The sequence below is a fragment of the Archocentrus centrarchus genome, chromosome 12 (genome assembly GCF_007364275.1).
Source record: "Archocentrus centrarchus isolate MPI-CPG fArcCen1 chromosome 12, fArcCen1, whole genome shotgun sequence".
NCBI lineage: Eukaryota > Metazoa > Chordata > Actinopteri > Cichliformes > Cichlidae > Archocentrus > Archocentrus centrarchus.
This window is the reverse complement of record NC_044357.1, coordinates 7585709-7601780: the sequence shown is the minus strand read 5'-3', so window position 1 is coordinate 7601780 and position 16072 is coordinate 7585709. Positions and strand designations below refer to the sequence as shown.

Below are 16072 nucleotides of genomic sequence, written 5' to 3'. Positions count from 1 at the left end.
TTGTTGATAAAGGTTTTTCTTTTTTTCTGTGATAAATGAGCCCTGAGTCAGTGCACTGCTGATGTCACCGATGCCAGGCGTCTTACAGAAATGTCACAGAAATAGATGAATCACTGGCCACAGGGTTTATTTGATGCAGATGCAGAGCAGCAAACAGAATAATCTGACACACGTTCCTGATTTAATTCATTCAAACCTTCTTTTTTTTTTTTTTTAAACCTTTTCTCTTATATTCAGGGTACATGTTGCTGAAAAAGTGATGATGCAGCAACCATGAACACTCTGATCTGCTTTGGTCCATTTCATTTGATGTTTTTAAGGCACACATCAAAGACTACTCTCTAGGATGTGCAGCTTGCCAAAGATTAGAAAGATAGGACTTTAAAAATGTTTTGGGTTTTTTTCTTTTTTAGAATTTGGCAATAGCCATATCCTAAAACCTATAAAACCATGATTTTATCATAGAAAAAATAATTAATGTAACAGAAATATTTTGGTTTTCTTAGACAGTATCAGAACAGCAGACATGTTGCATGAGCCTCCCTGTGAAATCTATAACTCACATATAGCCCTGCAAAGATAAACTACAAATATACTGTAAAAGTGTGTGTCTGTGCTATTACTTTCATGTACACCATCAAATTGTTTCCCTGCATTCTTTGTATTGCATTTCAAGCAGGTTCAGGTTTTAGCCTGCTATATTATTTTGGGCTTGTGTGGTATTTTTCACAAGCAGTGGGACTGTATTATGACTGTGGCTGCACAACCTGAGTTAATTCTGTGCAGTAGAGGGCCCTGTCTGCTTTGGGAGAAGAGGGGGGTATTATTATTATTTTTTATTTATTTATTTTATTAAATGGGCAAGTTATGCTTCTGGGTTGGCTAAGCCCACATAGCTCCCCTGAAGCCCACGGGATTCAGGGGAGACTAAGAACAAGATTAATTTCATGCTTTACTGCATACTACAGTCATGTGAAAAAGAAAGTTATCACACTTTTGTGTAGTCCTGTGAAAAAATAACCATACTGCATGATTCAGTAGCTTGTAGAACCACCTTTAGCAGCAACAACTTGAAGTAATCGTTTTCTGTATGAGTTTATCAGCCTCTCACATCACTGTGGAGGAATTTTGGCCCACTCTTCAGTGAAATGTTGCTTCAGTTCATTGAGGTTTGCAGGCATTCCTTTATGCACAGCTCTCTTAAGGTCTCACCACAGCAGACTTTGACTGGGGCATTGCATCACCTTGATTCTTTCCTTTTTCAGCCATTCTGTTGTGGATTTGCTGTTCCGTTTGGGATCATTGTTCTGTCACAGGATGCAATTTCGGCCAAGCTTTAGCTGTTGGACAGATGGCCTCACACTTGACTCTAAAATACTTTGGTATACAGAGGAGTTCATGGCTGACTCAGTGACTACAAAGAGCTCAGGTTCTGTGGCTGCAGAACAAGCCCAACCTCTCCACGACTATGGCTGCCAGTTGGTATGAGCTGTTTGTGCTGATGTGCTGTGTTTGGTCTTTGCCACATGTGGTGCTGTGCATTAAGAGATTAAGATTAAGATTAAGATAGTGTTTATTTGTCACATGCACAGTTATACACAGTACAATGCACAGTGAAATGTATTTTGTACCTGCAACCATATATACACACACATATAAATAAGAAGAATAAAAAAAAAAAAAAAAAAGTAATTCACACTATACACTATACTCTATATACTATACACTATACACACTTTTATAAATTATAATATTTACATTGTGCAATAATGGTCCAGTTAGGGCTCAGAGTTGAGCAGACGGATGGCTTGTGGGTAAAAAGTCTTCTTCAACCTTTCAGTCTTAGCCCTCAGGCAGCGGTAACGCCGGCCTGATGGGAGCAGGGAGAAGAGAGAGTGTCCGGGGTGGCTGGGCTGTTTTAGGATCTTCATGGCCCTCAGCCTGCACTGCTTGGTGTAAATGTCCTGCAGGTTGGGGAGGGTGGTTCTGATGGTCCGTTCAGCTGAACGAACCACCCTTTTTAGGGCCATGAAGTCCTGCTTGGTGCAGTTTCCCATCCAGGTGGTGATGCTCCCACGCATGATGCTCTCGATGGTGCAGGTGTAAAAGTTCCTGAGCACCTTGAGTGGGAGCTTGAAGTCTCTCAGCCGCCTGAGGAGGTAGAGACGCTGTCTGGCCTTCTTCACAGTGATGTTTATGTGATGAGTCCAGGACAGGTCCTGTGAGATGGTCACTCCCAGGTATTTGAAAGTGTCCACTCTTTCCACCTCAGCACCACTGATGACAAGTGGATGGTAGTCCCTCTGCTGCTTCCTGCTGAAGTCCACGATCAGTTCCTTTGTTTTGCTGACGTTGAGCAGGAGGTGGTTCTCCTGGCACCAGTTCTCCAGGCGGGAGACCTCTCTCCTGTAGGCTGTCTCCTCATTGTGAGAGATTAGTCCCACAACAGCAGTGTCGTCAGCAAACTTGATGATGACAGACATCTCCACTTTGGTCTTGTCTGTCCAGAGGACATTATTCCAGAAGTCTTGTGGTTTGTTCAAATGCAAACCTAAGCTGTGGTGCCATGTTCTTTTAAAGAGAAGAGGCTTTCTATTACAACCCTTGCAAACAAGCCAGATTTGTTCAGACTTTCTCTAATTTAACTTGCTAGCTGAAGCCTTTAGAGTCTGAGATGTAGCTCTTGGATTTTCTGCAGTTTCTCTGAGCATTGCGCAGTCTGACCTTGCTGTGAATTTCCTGGGGACATCCACTCCTGGGAAGATTGTGGCATTGTGCTAACACACACCTGAATGCTCCAAAGCAGCAAACTGCCAAAATGTCTGCTTTTAAAGAGGTCCTCACACTTGCTGATTATTAATTAATCAAGTGCTTTTAAATATCAACACCTGGCTGGTAATTACCCTTGTAATTCCTATGGAAGCAGTTAGGGAGTACTTAGTTTTTCACGGAATTGCACAGAATCACATGATTGCATATTGTAATTGAACAGGGTTAAGGTCTTTTGGAAGAATTATTTTAGGTTGGTAAAGATCTAAAGTATCTGTAGCAACCACAGTAGTAACTAATCAGCAGCTGACTGCAGCTGCATAAACGTTTCTTTCACTGCACAAATTAATTTATAGAAGACTAGAATACAGAGTTAGAGGAGCAAATAAGATGAGAACAACCAAAACAAAATGCAACTCAGAAACCATCACATTCATCCCACATATCAACGCCCTGAGGCCTTCTGCAGCATTAACTGTGGGTGCAAGAAAAAAACAAAACAAACAAATGGGTAAAACGTATCAGTTCACTGTTTGGATTGTTTAGATGGAAAGAAAGAAGCCACACAAAAATAAGAGACAAAAAATAAGAAGAATAATGTGAATGAATGAAGCGACTGATAATAACATGTCAAGAGCTCTGTAAGAATTAAGGATGCCTGAGCAGTCTTTTAAAGTAGTGCTATGTGTCTTTTCATACTGTTTCTCAGCCACATCTGCCTCACAGTAAGAAAGCTCCCGGTTCAAATCCTGGCTGGAGCCTTTCTGCTGTTTCCATCCACAGTAATCATTGATTCTAAATTGAGCATGGATGCGAGGTAAATAAAGCCATTACACTGTATTGAATAAAGCACTGTATGAATGTATGGTTAAATGTGACTTACAGTCTAAAGCACTTTGTGTGGTCAGTAAGAATATAAAAGCACTATATAAATTGCCAGTCCATGTCCTACAATGCAACACACTCACATTAAAAAATCTGCATTATTTTGATGGCTGAGTAGGTGTATTTTTTTTTTACCAAAAGCAGCACTTAATGCAAAATGCTGAAAGATATACAAATGATGCAAATCTGTATGTGTGGGAAGGAAGGAGACGCCTTTTACATGTCTGTGCCAGCGGGCCCATTGTCTTATAATCCATCCATGAATCCAACAAATAAACTGTCCTAGTGCAGCATTAATGTGATATAAATAGGCAAGTCCAGGGAAATTTAAGAGCCTGCTCCCAGAGCCAAGAAAATTATCCTTAATCACCTTTTACAAAGTAAAACAATAATTAAGAATATTTGCTTTGAAAAAGTCTCAAAGCATTACATGCTGGCACGACGAACAGTCTTCCAATTCAACTTAGTGAAATGAGGTGCCGTGCAAAAGTTTAGACATTTATCCATCACACAACCAAACTGTCCCAAAATTCATTTTGCAGAAACCGCAAGTCCAAACATACAGCCAGAGTTGTAAAGCCCGATCTTAAGCCACAGGAAGAACAAGGAGTTTTGTAACAGATGGCATCACCCCACACGGAGCCCGTTTTGAGCATCATGGAGTCACTCTGGGATCACGTGGAGAGACAGAGGTAATCCACAGAAGGAAGTTATCCAAGATGCTGTCAAGTTATGTCTAACTAGTGGAGATACTGGTTCTCCCCACATGGAAATTTTCATTCAACTAACAGTTGAAACTGTTTTATGAGGCTTAAGAAGGTGCTACCATCAGGTTTACTCTTGTGATCCTTTCCTTGGTTTAGGTTAATAACACTTGTAAGGCAAAAAAGATCTCCTATGTCTTATTTTAGTAGTGACAGCACTGTTTCCAGAATGGTATTTTAACTCACAATCTCCTAAAGCCAGTCTGTTGAAACATGTATTATGTGTATCTAAATCCATTCATCCATCTTCTTCTGCTCATCCAATTCAGCACTGAGGGCAGACTGAGCCTATCCCAACTGGCATGCATGGGGCAAGAGGTAGGGTAAGCAGGGTAGGGCACATATTTTCTCTATATATGTGTATACCTAAATATCTATAGAAGTGTACTACAAACTGCTAATTATGTTTAGAAAATGTAATACATTACCTTCAATATTTACTCCCTGTAAAAAGTAATTTGCTACATTAATATTTAAAAAGCCAAAATGGGCAGAATTTCCATTTAAAGTGACAGAAGCCTGTTGATCTCTGCCAGCGTTACTCATTTAAAATCAAGTTTTGGCTGGTTGTTTGACACTGTCTTCAGTTTAAACATTCATTCGAGCAGTTTGCCTCCAGAAGTCAGTCACTACTGGCTTAATGTTAACCTATAGGCTAGGGTTTTTAACTCATCAGACCAAAAGGATTTTATACCATAGTGATGTGTCTGTGTCCATCTCTCCATAGTTTGCAAGGTTTGGTAAAATAATGTTAGAACAATAACGTGAAAGGTTTTTTTTTTTTTTTTTCTTTTTTTTTTTACGTTTCCGTGCAGCAGCACGTGCTCTTGTGGTGTTTCAGCAGATAGCTTGGAGATAAGGATGGTGTTACTGTTTGACTTCAGTATCCTACCATTACTGCAGTCCAGATTACCATATACTTGTTTGGACATTCTTCAGAGGATTTAAAGTTACATATATATATATAGTTACATTAAAAAATGGTACTTTTTACTTTTTTCATTTAAAAGAAGTGCTTGCACATACTCTCAGAAACCATGCAACATGTACACTATATGGACAAAAGTGCTGGGCCACCCACACATTACACCTAGAGGTGTTGCACGGTCATAGAAACCCATACCATGATGCCAGGATACCGGCTTGTGTGCTGATGTTAATGCCAGAGGAGGTTTGGACCTCTGCAGTTACTGAGTCAGCAAAGTGCTGGCGACTTTATACACCTCAGATGTTACTCCGCTGCTTGTGTAAAGTGTATTATAGTATGATAAAGTTTTACAATAGCAGACTACAATTCTTACACAAGCATCGGTGTGAGAATGTTTAGGAAGGTTTTTTTTTATTTATATATATATATATATATATATATATATATATATATATATATATATATATATATATATATATATATATATATTAGGGGTGGGACTTTAACGCGTTAATTTCGATTAATTAATTACAGGGAAATTAACGCGTTAAAAATTTTAACGCATTTTAATCGCACTTTGCACCGTGGAACGTTTCTCAGTGCGCGAGTTCCCGGCATACAGATTATATCGACGCACAATGTCCAAATTAGGGGCTGCATCCTGCGAAGGACCCGGCCCACGTCTTTCGCAGCCCACAAAGGCCGGAAGTGAGCGGCTAGCCTTCATATCAGCTGCCGTCACCTCTGCGTAGCTCATGTCGGCTAGCAACCGTGAGTGTGAAGCACAGCTGTGTAAAAGCAGCTGTTAAACGGAGAACGAACTTTTTCTCCTTTTTGTGGTTTAATTTTAAGTCTTTAATTCAAAATAAGCTGTTAAAACAAGCATAACACATTTCAACATCAAGGAATACAGCTGAGCTAATGATTAATTTCCATTATAACAAGTGAGACATTAATGTTGAATAAAACTATCCACTTACGATGCTTAACTTTAATTTCAGGAGTTTGCTTATCACAGGAGCACTTCCACCCTTCGTTGGTCTGTGTAGTAGACTGGTGGGAAAATAAACTAAATTTTGAAGTTTAAGCTTATGTATATTGATTTATTCATCAACTAAACTTAAATTAATATTTATCATGTTAAATATTGAAATGCGATTAAAATGCGATTAATTTCGATTAATTAATTACAAAGCTTGTAATTAATTCGATTAATTTTTTTAATCGAGTCCCACCCCTAATATATATATATATATATATATATATATATATATATATATATATATATATATATATATATATATATATATATATATATATATGCGGTGAATCTGTCAAATGCAGGGCTAACTCACGCACAGTGTGCGTCTTTCTTTTCACCTGCGGAGCCCTCAGCCTGTGCGCTCTTTTGTTTACCTCTTCTTTCCTGACACGTGGGAAAACGGAGAGGGAGGGGGGCGCGTGCGGGGAGGGGAGGGCATGGGGAGCGGATTAGCGCAGCGTCGGTGCCCGGTGTCATTTTTAGACTACACAACACAACAACGAAGTGACTGAGGGTAACGTGTACGGGGCAGAGACCGGCTTCGCACCTGCTTGTCCTCTTCGGCCAGTGTCAGCATCTCCCCGAGCTCTTTCTCCAGCCTCTCCCCAGCGTTCAAACATGTCTCTATCCGGCTCGCAGACACCAGAGGACGGACTCTACGGTGAGTGATGGTGGCACATGGACCAGGCCGTTGTTTCTGTTATGTCATGACAGTTAACTGTTTGCCTTTTAATAGCCTCACTGTAGCTGAGTGTTGCATTACATTAAACAGCAATGTTGAATGTAACAATGAATGTGTGCGCACAGGTCAATTTATATTCTAATTTCACAATGCAAATGTCAACAATATGGGCAAACATCCCATTCATTCTCTCAGTGTGTTTGGATGAGGAGCTCTCCAACCGTGGCTGCTTATCAACGGAGACAAGATACTAACAGCCTGTCAGACTGAGAGAGCAGGTGTGAGAGGAGGCCACAGACGGAAACAAGGCGCAGTCAGTTTTATAGTTGTCATTGTCGTTGCAACTGTCATTGTGTAAATGGATTCCCTGACTCACCTGTTTGTATCTCTGTAAGCCAATTAAGCTGCGGAGATTTTCTGACACTTATAGCTCCACTTAGCTGGCTGCACATTGCTTGGCACAGAGGATGCTGGGTAAAACATGTGGATCAATGTAATTGGGTTGTGTACTGAGAGACTCATGAAAATCACTGATGTGGAGATTGGATCTAGTGGTTGTTTAAAAAAAAAAACCCTATAGATTGGGTTATAAAGCTTAGCTTGACAAATATTTGGCCAAAACTGAAAATCCATTGTTGATATGTCATCTGATAGTTGCTTGTTTAGCACAGACAGATAGTCCAGTTCTTTTATCAATATTTGTTTTGAATATTAATATGTTAATGCTGCAAATTAATTCCAGATTCTAGAAGAATCAACAGAATTTAAAGTATTTGAATGCGTTTTGTCCTCCACTTCTGAGTTCAAGCATTTGGTGCCCAATCAATATAGGATTTTGAAGACCGATACAGATATTTGGTGACTTAAAAAAACGATATTCCGATAAATCGGACGGTAATTTTTGTTTTCTTTCAGACACACAAAACATAAACAGATTTCCCTACCATTTGTTATGTGTAGTTGAATTTATTCACTCGTTTATGCTGCTCAGATCAGCTGGTTGCTGTGTTTGTGGCGTTGCAAATACCTAAATTTGCTAACAGGGAAATTGCAGATACCGATACATCGACAGTGAGCAAGTATCAGCCCATATCGGGCTCTGGTCTCAATCGTGTGCAGAGTGTACTTTTGTCTGTGGCTCAGGAGGTAGCAAGCGTTGTCTACCAATTGGAAGTATGGTAGCTCGATCCCCGGCTACTCTACTCTGCATGTTGAGGATACTGAACCCCAAGTTTCCCCCGTTGCATCCGTCAGCGTGTTCTTCTCCATTTACCATTTTAATGATTCTGTCTCCACATTTTAGTAGTAAGTTAGCTAGTTACTGACCCTCTTTTTTTTTCAATTTCATTGCAGGTGCTACAAGTAATATATGCCAATTACTATCATAAAATTGTGATTATTGTGATTATTGTCAGTATCGCCACATTATGTCTCCTCTACATTGTCAACAATGTGGAAAATTGTATCTTTATGTTTACATCCGCAAAAATTTGGACACAGCTGCTTTAATATTCCCCTTTTTTTTCTTTTTTTTTTTTTAATCTTGCAAGACAAATGAAATCTGAATCTCCAGTGCTCTCCCAAAACAATCTGATTGCTCTGAGGCCATTCTTTCTAACTGCACCTCACATCCTTATTTTTTTTCTTGGACCTAAAATGGAAACAGTCATTCTCATCCTGGCAGAGCACAAATGAATCTGTTGTGCTGCAGCTCATTGAGTCTTTTCACATCCCAGCTCCACATTACATAAAGCTGATTTGGCAGCGGCACAGATGAGTGTGTACAGGACTGCGCCATAGAAACTGATTTAGTGCTGCAGAATGGCATCAGATAGATAAGGCAGCCAACAAGGCAGCTGTTACGTCATAACTCCCCTCTGTAGGAAAATAACTAGGGCAATGGCACATTTTCCTCTGGCCTCCCTCCCTCCCTCTCTCATGCGCTCCCACCCCCTTCAGCACTGTGCCCACTCATGCCTCCACCCCCTCTGCTACTGTTTGTGTGATTATAAAGTGTCATAAACCCGGGTAAAGTGAAGATTAGAGAGATCCAATGAGGAGGGATACTTTAGTAGGCAGATGAGGAGAGCTGTTTCGTAAATGCTGCCTCTGTCCGAGAGATGCAGGCAGCATGACGAGAGAGAAACAAGGAGAGGAAGGGAGAGGGTGAATGGCTAATCTCTAACAGAAATAAGTTCTTACGTAAGCAAGCTTGCTGTCAGGCTGAGTTAGCCCTGCCCTACTGTTTAGCTGTGGGAGCGTGCACACCGTACACACCAGCATACATGTGTGTATATGTGTGTGCATGTGCAAATCTCTTTCTGCTCCTGTACCCAGTCACACACACACCCCCACCCCCACCCCCCCACCCCCACCCTCGTGTCCAGTCATTCATATGCAGTTTATGTTTTCAGCACTCATTGATGGAAAGAAACAGACACTCTCTGTCTGGCTCTCTTTGTTTATATCATATGATAATACGGGTGTTTTGGATATGTGCATAGCTCAGCAGTCTGTGATTCTCTGGTCTCAGGTCATCGAGTGCCATGTCAGGACATCCATGGTGCTACTTCTAAATCCCCATACTGTATGTCAGTGGACAACAACACACACCTGTTCATTCACTGTCCTGTCCAGGGTAAAGAGATCAGAGTTTTGGAAGGAACTAAACGTGCATCAGTAATGCAATATGAAATTCGCTCTGGCAAAGCTTCAGAACCAGTTTAGGATTGGCTACTTGGGTGCAACGTGAGCAGCAGTCAAAATAATTTGAATGTGTCATTATGACAATAAAGCAAAAGGAAATTGGGTAATATAGTTGGGTGATCACGCAACTTAAGTCATGTTAATATCAAGTATATATAAGCATCTGGGCGTTCCAACACAGAATAGGCAGAAAACATCAGTGAACTGCAACATGGCATAGAAAATTAAAAATTAAGCCATAAGAATAGTTTTTCATATTTAAATTATGCTCAGTGCAGTAACTTTGGACCTTTCTAACATCACAGAGTAGTAGTAGAGGTTAATGAATGCCATTATATGAAAAAAGACAGCAGAATATCCATAAATGTTAAAAGCTCCATAAATTGAAATATCAGTTTTAAAAGGGCATCAGTTTGTTTACTTTCCACATCATGAATCTTTATTGGCTTATTAGAATCTAATATACATGTACTGCGAAGCGGTGTTTTCTTCCTTTCTACCGATGCCAGAGCGTCAGTACAAACTCAGCAGCTTGTGCTCTTTCCTCATCAGGCTCCTGGGTCGAGCTGGAGGAGCTGATTGCAGCCGTGAGCCGCAGGGAGAGCCTGACAGGGCCGCAGGACAGTGTTTCCACCGCCCTGCAGGGGGAGCTGGAGAGGATCCTCCTGGAGGCACAACTAGAGTGCGAGAGGAGTAGAGACAGGTAATGATGCAGTTTGTTAGCATGGGCTTGTTTTGTTTTGGGAGTTTGGGGCGGGTGAGCTGCACAGTGAGGTGTAGAGATGATTTGCACAGTAACGAGGTTTGTTTTGTGCTCAGAGGAACTTTGCTTGTTTTCCTCAATCTGATTACTTTTTCTGTTTTTTTGTTGGTTGGGATGTCAAATTATGATGCTGCAGTTTGATTGTTTCTGGAGACCAAACCCACACTGTCCTGTTCAAAATCTTTATCCGCAGTCCTCCACAGGCAGTGACTCCACAGTCCACCGGTTCACCAAGACCCACCAGTGAGCATGACAGCGACTGTGTCACCATACAGGTACTGTTTTCCTTTCAACACAGATACATTTTATGATCAGACAACCACATCCTCCTTCCTTACAAAAGTAAACAGACACACAGTATTGTGTACACATGCATTTAATGTTGTGAAAAAACAAGGATCAAAACCACCAAGTGGTTGTTTCCCTTTGTTACTTTATAATTTAAGAATCCATTTGCAGATATAGAGTTTATTGAGACTGATAATTATATTGAGAAAAGTCACTGCTGTCACTGTTACCTGTTTTTCTTGTCATTTTTCTTATTGTTGGACATCATCTGATCCTTATTGTGTGTTGTAGGAGGAAGGTGAGCGACGAGTGGACACTGACTGGGTGTGGGACTGGTCCAGTAGACCTGAAAATATGCCACCAAAGTAAGCCCAGCTCCTTCAAACTTTACTGTTTTATTTACTTTTGCTGTGAAAATTTACTCCAGCAGGCAAGTAGCTTAGTTTGGCTTAAAGACTGACAGCAGGTGATTAAAGCCCAGCACCTGCAGAGGTAGCTAACGAAAATTTCCCTTTATTTTTTTTTATTATTATTATTTTAAAAAAACTGAACTGTAACATGAAAGCTGTCGTTTCACGATGACATGCACTGCTGAACAACCAGCCCGGATTCATGACTTCAACCTGACAACATGCCCTCTAAAGATGTATTCAAATATAAGAAGGTATATAGTAATAAATATAAATATTTATTTTGTTTGTGTGTTAGCAAAAAGCTCACAAACTCACAAACCATTTCAATAGCACATTGTGTTTTTAATTTAGTTGGATTATACCTTTGAAGCACACGAATCACTTTCATTTTTATTTATGCTGCCGCACTTGACATTTAATCTCCTGCAATGAAATAAGCCTGTTTGACAGGTAGCAGTTCTCAGACTCGCAGTTTCTTTCTTGTATTCTCAGGCTTCTCTCTTGTGCTCTCATTATCTCTGTTTATTTTTTTCCACCTTTCAATCTTTGTGCTCCTGCATCTCTTATCTCTAACACTCCTCCTCCTTCTCTGAAGAGAGTTTGTGTTTCAGCACCCGAAGCAGCAGAGCTCCCTCAGTGTCAGAAAGACAGAGGTGATGAAGAGAGGAATCTTCTCCTCTGATGTTCTCCTCATTCTTATTCCCTCACTGCTGGCTTCACACCTTCTCACGCTTGGAGTCGGGTGAGGCTCATTTACACAAACTAGACATTCGTAGTAGTCCTTGAAAAAAATTGGTCCTGAATTTTAAGAAGATGCTTCTCATGCTGGCAGATTTTATCAGCTGTAGAAAGCTTGTAGATAAAGCAAAGCTATCTCAAAAGTTGACTCCTGTGTGTCCATCTGAATATTTTAAAACAAGAAGTTTCTGATATACACCTGAAGCTAAAGATGCAAGAAAAACAAATTTGAGACTTAAGCTACGTGTTATAAGCATCGACTGTATATAAAAAATGGATGTGGCATCCAGGTAAGAAAAGGGAAGCGACTGTGGAAGCCTCAGATCTGCATTCTTTCATGTGGCCAGAAGGGGGCAACTCCTGGAAGTTTAATAGTATATAAGTCTATGAGAAAATTACCCTACTTATTTTATGACCCACAAACACATTTCCTAATGTGTTAGTAATACTAATACACAGTTTCAAGTCCTATTTAATAGATGTATTTTTGTAAATTAAGGTCCCATTTAGAGAAAAATAGAAAATTCAGGAGAGCGTACTTTAGGGTCGCTACCTTATGATAATGCAGTGTGCTCAGCTTCTGAGTTAGAGCCACCGCTCATTTGATACATCTGGTGCCAAAAAAACAAAGATGTCAACTAAAAATACTGAAGACATAAAGTATGAAAATCCAAAACTTGACAGACCTGCCAGCCCTAATTATGGCTGTTAAGGTTTGAAGTAAAGCTTCAGCCACACAGACCCAGAGACCAGTCAGCAAACTCTGGCATCCTCTGTTTGGTAGAGGAAAATATGTATTCCATAGGCGGCTGGTCAGTAGTTGCTGGAGGTTCCTTGCTGTTGCTAGGTGAACTTAGTTGCAAAGAGGATGATGCACCAGAAATCTCCCTGTGATTGCTTTGGTTGCTTGCAGATTACAGCGGTCTCCTCTAGTTTGCATGGAACTGCACACACTTGCTAACTGGCTTGAAAAAGTGTGACGCAAACTGGAAATAAAGAATTTCACTTTCAAAGTAAAACTTGTGCCTTACCACTGAAACCAGCAGGTTTCAAAAGGTGAAACTTATACTTTGAATGGTCTCTGTTTCTCTGGTTACTCTCTGGTTTGCATCACATTTTTCCCAGTTCCACTTGTTGGTTAGTTAGCAAGTGTTTGGAGACAAGTCAGCATCTTCCATGCAAACTACAGGTGACTGCAGCAATCTGCTAGTAACCAAAGCAATCAAAGGGAGGTTTTCACTGCAGCACTGTATATCTCTTTGCAACCAATTTCATGTAACACCAGTGAGCAATCACTCGCCAACCGATTGGAGAATACACATTTTACCCTTGCAACCGGTGGTTGCCAGGTGATTGCCAACCAGTCTCTAGGACTCTGTGACTGGGCCCTAAGGAATATGGCAAAGGATCAGTCATTAATTCCTGTTTTTTCTTTTTCTTTCTAGGATCTACATAGGAAAGCGATTGGCTGCTTCTACAACCAGTACGCTGTGATGGCAGCTATAGGCTAGTGCCCCTGTTTGCTAACAGTCTGGCCAATAAGGTCAAAGTCCACCCTCTCTAATGCACTAATTTGCCTCCTTCCTTTGTCATGGGGCTAAAATAGGACCCTGCCTATCTGTACCTGTCTCTTTGTCTATCCAGCAGTACTCTGTCTTTTCTGTCAGCCTCTTTGTTGTCTGTGCATGTCATAGGGCCCTGTGAGCGGATGGATGTCGACCAATGAGTCAGACTGAGGTCACTTTTACTCTCCCACAGAGAAACACTGATCTCAACCAGCTAATCGTAGTGTAATCGGAGAGGAGATATTTTCCCTGATACAAAAGAGGGGCGAGAATGAGAATTCTACTCAGCTAGAATAATAAATCCCTTTGATGGGAGGAGATGAAAACGGTTGTTGGGAACAGTGTGTCCCGACAAAATGAAAAAGATAATCTGTGATACCCATTCACCCAACCTTTGAAAAAGCAAAATGTCTGTCATTTGTCAGAAGTAATGACCCTCTGTAAGACTGAGCGGTTCTTAGTTAGTTTTTTTTTTTTTTTTTGTCTGCCCTGATGGTGAATCTAATGTAGAGTTTTAGTTGGCTGAGTGAATATAGGAGTGGCTCTGGTTGTGCTTTTTGTCCCATAAACCCATTAAATATTTGACCTCCGACAAAGACAATCACGATCCCATTAAACTTCACTCCTCAAAACTTTAATGTGTTTCTTTGGTCTTTCATTCTTCTCCTCCACACTCACCCTGACAGTATTTATTGTACACATGCTCATCTCTTTTAATAGGTGTGGGGAAAGTGAAGAATTTTTAGCCAGCAAAGCACAAAGATGTGCTGAAGTAAGCTTTGGCCACTGGATGTATTCGAAGCTTTGGTAGTCTGGAGATTATTTGCAGGAATGTGGAGACAACAACAAAAAAAAAGACTTTTAAAACCTACTGCGATGTTAACAACCTGCAAATGAACCACAGCATCTGTTTAAAATTGATTCCTGTTTCCATATGAGGTAAATCACTGCTAATGACTTTGTTTGTTTGTCCTGATGAGCTCTTTGGTGTGTATGTCACTGCTGTTTTTTTAAGCTCACTGTTCCCCAGTGAACACTATTTCTCCTGTCTAACCCAGGCCTTCCAGAAACCCTATGACATCTGCCTTTGTCATTTATACCTCATATAAGTCACCCTCTTCTCTTTTTTCTAACAAGTTGCTGCTTTGACCCGTCTTGGATTTGAGGTTTTATTGCCTTCCCATAAACGAAAAAGCCGTTTCCTCTCAACATGTCATGAAAATTGTTGGCTTGGATTTTGAATGGCAGGGCTGAGAAGCACACCAGGGTTTTTTGCTCCGTTGCCTTGGACGTAAACGTGCCCATTTGTTGTCCGGCCTGAGAGTTTATCAGCTATTAGCGGAGTGTTTGATGTGAGGGGTCCTGCTGAGCTCGTTAAGCTGCTTCTAGACACACCAAGCTGACGATGCAACAACAGGCCCGCTTTGGCAGAGCACAAAAGCACCTGGTTTCCATTCACAGACCCCGACGCATAACACACCCACGCGCACACAGGCAGTCTGTGGCTGGTTACTGGTGCATGTTTTGGCACCAGTTTTGAACAACAGCAAGCGAAAGGAAACACTTTGTTTGTAAATGAGATGGATACATACATCATGTCCATTCATCATCTTTGAATGACATAAATCAATTTGTTATACAGCAGTGCAATTGAAGTTAAAAAATGTTTACATTCAAGTGTATTAGGGCTTATATAAAGAGAAAAGTGGTTGACTTTCTGGTTCAGCTTTGACCTACTTATTGTGGTTGTGTCCACAATTTTTTTTTATGCAGACAGACACTAGAAGTGTAGGAGCACTTAAATCATGCATAATTTTACTTAAATATACAAAAGCAATTCATTCCTTACAGGCTCCCATTTTAAAATGTTCACCTTTACAGCAAAAATAAACATGATTACATGTTATGTGTTGAGATATTTCAGTACAAACCAAAGTGGGTGACTGACCAAGACTCCCATCCCTCAAGCACCCATGAGGTGGGAGAGGTTTAGATAATGTTTCTAAGCTGTTGACTCTTTTACAACCTACCTGATTGTTTCTTTCCCTGTCAGAAATGACTGTAAAAACTATGAAATTAAGAGGATAGATCTGAAATGTTCTTAAGTCTGTTAATTTAGGCTTATGGATTGTCCCTGGTTCAACCCCTTAAGCTGTTTATCTTGTGCTTTGGACAAACATGCAGCCACAGGTGGCACTGGCTGTTGTAAATCACTGTGTTCACACACAGCTTCATCCCATTTTGCTGTGAGCTTCTTTCTAGCAGAGGACTATTAAAATGATAAACAAATCACTATTTTCCCCTATAGTTTCTTTAAGGCTACTAATAGACTAGGAGATTTATGTTGAGTAAGGTGATAATTATGACTTTGAACACTTGATGTTACAAATAAAATCCACACCCTGTTCTTGAAGTGAGAGGAGACTGAAGCTCAGACAGAATGTGGGAGAAATCTGTTCATTTCCTGGACCACACTTCGGAGATCAGACAACTGTCTTTCTGGGAAATCCATTATATTCCCGCTGCTAT

At 40.6% G+C, this 16072-nt stretch overlaps 1 protein-coding gene across 1 annotated transcript; it reads left to right on the top strand.

Annotated features, from left to right (window-relative positions):
* Positions 1–6846: 6846 nt before the first annotated feature.
* Positions 6847–14181, top strand: LOC115789347 (BCL2/adenovirus E1B 19 kDa protein-interacting protein 3). The gene is made up of 6 exons (XM_030742723.1): positions 6847–7049; positions 10329–10479; positions 10733–10814; positions 11119–11192; positions 11836–11982; positions 13424–14181. Exons 1-6 carry the CDS (start codon positions 7007–7009, stop codon positions 13470–13472), a joined length of 546 nt encoding a protein of 181 aa, XP_030598583.1. The 5' UTR covers positions 6847–7006; the 3' UTR covers positions 13473–14181.
* Positions 14182–16072: the final 1891 nt, after the last annotated feature.

Coding starts and splice junctions, on each gene's coding strand:
- LOC115789347 (XM_030742723.1), top strand. CDS start 7,007: ATGTCTCTATCCGGCTCGCAGACACCAGAGGACGGACTCTACG. Junction 10,480..10,732: donor TGCGAGAGGAGTAGAGACAG/GTAATGATGCAG, acceptor CTTTATCCGCAG/TCCTCCACAGGCAGTGACTC. Junction 11,983..13,423: donor CTTCTCACGCTTGGAGTCGG/GTGAGGCTCATT, acceptor TTTTCTTTCTAG/GATCTACATAGGAAAGCGAT.